We start from the raw sequence: 8,076 nt of genomic DNA on the forward strand, positions 1-8,076 counted from the left end.
TATTTTTCTGTTTTTCTATTAAATTATAGTATAGACTTTCAAAATTTTTTCTTTCCTTTGTATTTTAGTAGTGTCTTTGGTGATATTTAATTTTCAGAATGAATTTTAGTAATTTGAGTTTTCTCTCTCTTTTCTTTAGTTATTAAATTTTGAAACTGAGATTGTGGCTCAGTGGCAGTGCACCTGTCTAACATGTGTGAGGCACTGAATTCGATTCTCTGCAGCACATATAAATAAATAAAATAAAAGTCTATGAACAGCTAAAATATTTTTAAAAAGAAAATTTTAAACTGCCATATTTATTGAATCACATTTTTACTGTGTAATGATATTGATCAATATCTTTAAGAACTGTAAGAAAGCTGTGTCAGAAATGTCTCTCCTGAACTATATCTCTCAGTGATACTCCTTTCCACTCATCAATACTGAACTTAGGGGGTTAAGGCGGCAGCGGCGGCGGCTGCAGCGGCGTGGGGGGAGGGTCGGGAGGGGGGTGGTTGGGGGGGATGGACCCGGCGCGGCGGCCGCAGCGGCAGGAGCCGGCGCTTGAACTCGAGCGACGGCGCTGGCGGAGACGCCGGCTGCTCCTCCTCTCCGGTATTCCCCTCTGGAGAAGACACCCCCACAGTTAGCACTCACTTCAGATGCTGACCCTCGGTGAACAGCTGCTCTTGGTGACAAGATTTAGAAGACAGAGTCCATCCTCCCAGATTGGATCTCTTTTTGTATGGATCTTCTATTTCTATGTCTTTTTTAAAAAGAACTTTTTTGGGAAACATTTTTGATTACAACTGTTCATCGTCATCTATGCAAAGAAAGGAAAGCTGTTGCTGGGATTTTGAGGAGCTTTTCGTGACAGGATTCCTGTACACCCTGGAAGTGCTTGAGGAAGAGTGATGAAGATAGGCATGAAGCCTCCGTCTCACAGCTGCATGCGTAGTCGCTGTTGAAGCAAATGCCTACCTAATCTGACAGTCTTGGTGTGTTTAAAATTTTTTGAGTTTGCAAATAAGCTTATTAAGTCTACTGATGGAGCCCTCGGGCAGTGAACAGTTATATGAGGACCCTGATCCCGGAGGCAAATCCCAAGATGCAGAGGCCAGAAAGCAGACAGAATCAGAACAAAAGTTATCTAAAATGACCCACAATGCTTTGGAGAACATTAATGTGATTGGCCAAGGCTTGAAGCATCTCTTCCAGCACCAGCGCAGGAGGTCATCCGTGTCTCCACATGATGTGCAGCAGATTCAGACAGATCCAGAACCTGAAATGGATCTGGAAAGCCAGAACGCATGTGCTGAGATTGATGGTGTCCCCACCCACCCCACAGCTCTGAATCGTGTTCTGCAGCAGATCCGTGTGCCACCCAAGATGAAGAGAGGGACGAGCTTGCATAGTAGGCGGGGCAAGCCAGAGGCCCCAAAAGGAAGTCCCCAAATCAACAGGAAATCTGGCCAGGAGATGACAGCTGTCATACAGTCAGGCCGACCCAGGTCTTCATCCACGACTGATGCTCCGACCAGCTCTGCTATGATGGAGATCGCTTGTGCGGCTGCCGCGTGTCTACCAGGAGAGGAGGCGACTGTGGAGCGGATCGAGCGGTTGGAAGTAAGCAGCCTCGCCCAGACTTCCAGTGCAGTGGCCTCCAGCACTGATGGCAGCATCCACACAGACTCTGTGGACGGCATTCCAGACCCTCAGCGCACGAAGGCTGCCATTGCTCACCTACAGCAGAAGATCCTGAAGCTCACAGAACAGATCAAGATTGCACAAACAGCCCGGGACGACAACGTCGCTGAGTACTTGAAGCTTGCCAACAGTGCGGACAAGCAGCAGGCCGCCCGTATCAAGCAGGTCTTCGAGAAGAAGAATCAGAAGTCTGCCCAAACCATCCTCCAGCTACAAAAGAAGCTCGAGCACTACCATCGCAAGCTCCGAGAGGTAGAGCAGAATGGGATCCCCCGGCAGCCAAAGGATGTCTTCAGGGACATGCACCAGGGTCTGAAGGACGTGGGAGCAAAGGTGACTGGCTTCAGCGAAGGTGTGGTGGACAGTGTCAAAGGGGGATTTTCCAGCTTCTCCCAGGCCACCCACTCAGCAGCTGGAGCTGTGGTCTCAAAACCCAGAGAGATCGCATCACTGATTCGGAACAAATTTGGCAGTGCAGACAACATCCCCAACCTGAAGGACTCCTTAGAGGAAGGGCAAGTGGATGATGGGGGGAAGGCTTTGGGGGTGATTTCGAACTTCCAGTCAAGCCCAAAATATGGTAGTGAGGAAGATTGTTCTAGTGCCACTTCAGGCTCAGTGGGAGCCAACAGCACCACTGGGGGCATTGCTGTAGGAGCGTCTAGCTCCAAAACCAACACCCTAGACATGCAGAGCTCAGGATTTGATGCACTACTCCACGAGATCCAGGAGATCCGGGAAACCCAGGCCAGACTGGAGGAATCCTTTGAGACCCTCAAGGAACATTATCAGAGGGACTATTCCTTAATAATGCAGACCTTACAGGAGGAACGGTACAGATGCGAACGGTTAGAAGAACAGCTGAATGACCTAACAGAACTGCACCAGAATGAAATCTTGAACTTGAAGCAGGAACTGGCCAGCATGGAAGAGAAAATCGCATATCAGTCCTATGAACGGGCACGGGACATCCAGGAGGCTCTGGAGGCGTGCCAGACCCGCATCTCCAAGATGGAGCTGCAGCAGCAGCAGCAGCAGGTGGTGCAGCTGGAAGGGCTGGAGAACGCCACGGCCCGCAACCTGCTGGGCAAGCTCATCAACATCCTGCTGGCCGTCATGGCTGTCCTCCTGGTCTTTGTGTCCACGGTCGCCAACTGCGTGGTCCCCCTCATGAAGACACGCAACCGGACGTTCAGCACTTTATTCCTCGTGGTTTTCGTGGCCTTCCTCTGGAAGCACTGGGACGCCCTCGTGAGCCACGCGGAGCGGTTCTTCTCGTCCCCAAGATGATGCAGGAGGCAGCCCCGGCCGCCAGCGCTGACCTACTCTGCGGTTTTCTACGACAAGAGTTGAGTGAATCTGTTTACATTTAGAATAATGTTTTTTTCTTCAAGAGACGCAATTGCAATAGTATTTTTTAGATTTTATCCAAGAAGTTTTTTGGGCGAAAATCTTGGATCCTTTTTATGTAGCATGATTTTCCTTGGGATGCAGATCTCCAGCAGCCCTTTAACACGAACCGACACCCCGGGGCGCACAGAGGGCACTCGCGCGGCTAGCAGGGCTGCACTAACCCACTAAACGACTCCGAGTAGGCGCCGCCTCCCCGCCCTGTGGGCTCACCGCTCCGCCCCAGACGAACTCTACTGTGAAACCCACCACATTCCACGTGTGAGTTTTTGGATTCAGGGTGGATGGTCCTTGTCCGGGAAGAACACGGACCCCCCGCCCCCCCCCCCCCCGGCATTCTCGCCCCGTTGGCCATTCACGCTAACCTGGAAGCCTGTCGCTCGAACCTGGTCCTCGCCGTGCTGGGACAAGAAGTGCGCGCTTCCTGCCCGCGGGATCCCCGCACAGTCCTACGACAGTGCTTTGAAGTAGCCCTCTAAATCCGTAATTTTAAGCAAAATCCCTTGGCCGCACTTTTAAGGTTTTTTTTTTTTTTTTTTTTTTTATATGTGTGTGTGTGTGTGTGTGTGTGTGTGTGTTTGTGTGTGTATGTGCGCGCGCGCGTGTGTATAGTTATCGACTTAAAAATAAAAAATCCGAACAGCATACTTGAAGAATGTAATACTCAAACTCTCAGTGCTTCCTTATGGTTTCTAATAGGATTTTTTATTATTGTTATTATTATTATTGGTTTTTTTTGGAAAGGGTTGGGAGGGTCTTTTATTTTTCCTTTGAAATAAAGAAGTGATGTTTCTAAAAAAAAAAAAAAATACTGAACTTAATTATATAGTCCAGAATTTCTAGTATATTCTCAATACCTAAATATTCACAATTTTTTTTAAACAAGATATGTTTGTTGGATTGTTTATCACTTTGCAGCCACTCTGGAATATTAAAAATAAGGATCTCATAAATAAAATCTGCTGTGCAATTTACTCAGTAGTTAGTTAGGACCACTCCAGCCCCTCCATTATTCATGTTTTCCCCCACACCTTATAATTAAAAACTTTAAGTACCTGCGATGTATGGTTCACATGAAGCCTCACTTGAGTACTTTCAAATGATATACAGTGCTTTATGTAAAACAGATATTTTGTGATTACAGTTACCTTAAAATATAATTATATTCAAATAACCTGATAGGTCATACCTTAGCAATTACAAAACCAGAGTTTTGACAAATGGTAATTCCGAAGTTAAACAAATGTAAAATGCTAATTATGTGAAACATTGTTCTGTTTAAGTCTAAATATTCTTTTTAAGAGTGCAGAAAAAACCCAGGTAATGACTTTACTTTTTTAAATTAACATAACTAGCCCACAGTATAGTATCCTAAATTATAAAATTCAAATACAAGGAGAAGTATGTGACTGCACAGCTTTCCAGAGGGATGTGTATGCCTGTCCAGCACATCAACTCCAACCAGATTCTTAGGGCTTCAGCATTTCTGCATTGAAGTTATTATAACAGTTTCCCATGGGTGTTCAAAAACATTCTCAAAGGTCCAGAGTTTCATGGTGACAGCCACCTGAGCTGTTTCTGGGACAATGCTCGTGATAAATGAAATGCCTAGCTACACTTCTCCACTCCACCCACAACCAGACAGTTTTACAAGATGCAGGAGTCACAGTTCCCAAGAGAATACATCCCAATATGCAGCCCCTTAAATATTTATATTTTCCTAAAAGTTTTCTAATATGTGAAGTCTTCATTTAAGTATTTAATACTTTGTTAACTATAATTTTATGTTTCAGAATACAGAAAGTTTTAATATTGGTCACTTGAGTATCTGATTTTAATAAAACTTGTAGTATAAAAGGAAATGTACTATATTATTCACTGTTTGCATCTAGAAGTAAAATGTAGAGATTTTAAAGCCTGAGTTCAGTAACTATGGAAGATACTCAAACTGGTTTACTATTGAAAGAATTTCTACCAGAAAACTTTGTATTAGGCAGGTATACAGATCTTTTATTTTTATTCTTAGCATTCTTACTCTCATGCACTACATTTGAAGCATGGGAAACTCTGATGTTTCATTTCCATTTTTCTCTCCATCCCTCCCCCTACCAAGCACTACCTTTTTTATTTTGTTTTAATGCTGCATAAATATGTATTCATGTCTCTTTGCTTTGGATGCAGTGTGTTGAGCTACCAAAAGTTGTTGCTTTTCTTATCAGTATACAGCTGACTGCCTTTAATTATTAGATCCTAAATACCTTTTCTTGCATGTGTAAAATAAAATTATTTTATCTACAAATAAAATAATGAAAACTATCAAAGATATGTCCATGTGGACTAGTTGAAAGGCAGGTTTTCTTGTTTCTATCATTATTATTTTTCTTCCTACTATTTACATGGAATTCTTGAAGATTTTACACTTTTGGTACATCTGACTCTGATGATATCTGAAACTCACTATTCCATTACCCAACACTGTAGCCCCAATCTAACATTTTTTATCTGATTCTTGGGAAATATTTAGCTAAACAGACAACCCTTTATTTTTCACTCAGTAGTTAACTCATACATAGGAAGGACTTATTCTGTCCTGCCTAGGAAGCCACAGCTTTACAGAATGTATAAGTGAAATAAGGCTGACACCTAAAGAACAGTATAATTAATGTTATAAAATTAATCTGCAAGGAGCCATGAGAGAACAGCAAGAAAGAAGTTACCTCCTTCAGAATTGCCATGGAAAACAGAAACCACAAATCCTCAGTCCAATAACAAAGAATGCAATATCTATACTCATATATAGGGATACTACTGGAAGAACTCCCTATCCCATACTTAAAAACACTCCCTACTTTATGAGGATAAGAAATAATTGTTCATTAAAAAATGTTATTTTATTCAAGTGATCAATCCACTGACTAGGTTAAGACTCATATCCCAATCATTTCACCATTAAACTTTCTTGCATTGTCTCACACATGAACTTTTGGAAAACACTTCATATCTGAATCATAAAAGATTTATTAATTTACCTATCAACACTGTAGAGTAGAGCACAGGGATGAACAATCAAGGGTGTAGACAGGAACTTCTGTACTGGATTCTGGAATTAGACAGTACATGCAAATACCTCCACTCACTTTTATGGTCACTGAAATGCCACCATGATAACCCACCATGATGTTAAGTTGAAGCCTCTCTAGACCAGGGATTTATTTGGTAGCCTCTGGTCAATTACTGTTCCAAAACAGGCATGTACTAACACCCACTGCAAGTCCCACTAAACCAGACTCTGTGAACAGTAGCAGATTCCTGAATAGAATCCAGGTAGGCACTGAGATGGTTGTGGTAAATCTACTGCAGGTGTGTGCATAGCTGTCTTCCTCAGTGGTTAGTTGTCAGCCAGGGCAATGGTTACACACACGAGACATTAGACCTGTCTATGGGTATCTTTGATTTTCAAAAATTGCAGAGGACAATGCTAGGCATTGGTTCAGTGATGCTACTAAACACATCATTATGAATGGGGAAACTCCTCAACACAAAGAAGCATCTGGTATTTCATATTAAACATGCCGAGGTTCAGGAACCCTGGTCTAGATCATAAATGCTACTCAGGAAGACACTGGGCCTTCTGTAGTTCATCAATTTGTCCCAGTGCTTCAGGAACAGTGAGTGTCTCATAGTGGGTGGGGAAGGAGGAAAAGGAAAAAATGTAAGGGGGAGAGGGAGACACACAGCCTATTCTAAGGAGAAACTTAAAGACTAGGGGCAGGAGAAACACTAAGTTGGACCTGATCCTCACACTACAGTCTAACTGTCAAACAGATTGACCATTCTTCCAAAAATTTTCCTGTCCAAGTCCAGTTGTTGATGTCAAGCCAGATGTTCCTCCTTGAATGTCAGGCAAGAGTCCTTTTAAGCAGTAACCTCCAATTGAGAAAGTTGTCTTTTCTACTCCTCTATCACAAACATGCACAGTGAGTCAAAGAGTACTACACCAGCATGTGCACTAAACACATATGTACATTAACATGCAGGGTCATTTGAATCCACTGGCCCATGCTGGAGCTGTTGACCTGAGAAGGCCTCATGCCAGCTGCAAGGAAAACCTGTTGATTTCTGAACTTTTACATTCCACAACGGTCTGTGCAGTGCTTCATTTTTTTCCTTCCAAATTGCCATCAGAGAAAATATAAGCTCCAGTGAGAATAAATGTCTTTCAAAGTCTGCCCAAAACCCTCTTTTCTCTGAGAAGTCTGTCCTTGTCCCAAGCATCCTGAGCTTGCTCCAGGCAGGCATCTCTGGGAGATGGATTAAGGATCAGAGGACAGTCTGTTGGAGGTAATTTGCATTCTATGCTCTGCTTACCAGGCTTTATTTCAAATTGGAAAACTATATTTCAAATTGAAATGCATTAAAGCAAAGAGTACTGATTCTGTGCAGTCACCCAAAAGTCTGGTGTCTGTGAAGCAACTGATCTGGAAGACCATAAACATAGATCCTGGCCTGGAGAGACCAGAGAACATATTTGTTAGGAGCACCTGCCGAGTTACAATTTCTTCCTTTCTGGGGATCGGAAGTGCTTTGTTAACCATGTCAATTACTGTTGGTTTTCTGTTTTTTGACATCGTGTCTTTTCTGACTCTGAAGAGCATAACTTCCTTGACTGTTTATTGCATGAGTGTGTGTGCACATATTCATGTACACACACACACACACACACATATGCACATTGGGGATGGGAACTTGGATTGAACCCAGGAGCATCCTACAACTGACCCAAAACTTAACTAGATCCCCAGCACCTTTTTAAATTTTTGATGCAGGTTCTCACTAAATAGTTCAGGCTGGCCTGAAATTGTGATATTTCTGCCTCAGTCCCTTGAGTCACTTGGATTACAGACATATACCACTATACCCAGGGCATGCCTTCCTGGAGATAGCTTTTTCCTAGAGAGTCATTCATCTCCCCAGCAT

At 43.3% G+C, this 8,076-nt stretch overlaps 1 protein-coding gene across 2 annotated transcripts; it reads left to right on the forward strand.

Annotated features, from left to right (window-relative positions):
• The first annotated feature begins 590 nt into the window (after window positions 1–590).
• LOC124975779 (transmembrane and coiled-coil domains protein 1) lies at window positions 591–2,979 on the forward strand. 2 transcript variants are annotated; one of them, XM_047538325.1, is made up of 2 exons: window positions 591–902; window positions 1,331–2,979. In XM_047538325.1, exon 2 carries the CDS (start codon window positions 1,372–1,374, stop codon window positions 2,977–2,979), a length of 1,608 nt encoding a protein of 535 aa, XP_047394281.1. In that variant the 5' UTR covers window positions 591–902; window positions 1,331–1,371. The 2 variants fall into 2 exon arrangements, with proteins under 2 accessions (XP_047394281.1, XP_047394280.1); XM_047538324.1 differs by having other exon boundaries at window positions 893–2,979.
• Window positions 2,980–8,076: the final 5,097 nt, after the last annotated feature.

Source organism: Sciurus carolinensis, unplaced genomic scaffold (assembly GCF_902686445.1).
Source record: "Sciurus carolinensis unplaced genomic scaffold, mSciCar1.2, whole genome shotgun sequence".
In the NCBI taxonomy this organism is placed as follows: domain Eukaryota; kingdom Metazoa; phylum Chordata; class Mammalia; order Rodentia; family Sciuridae; genus Sciurus; species Sciurus carolinensis.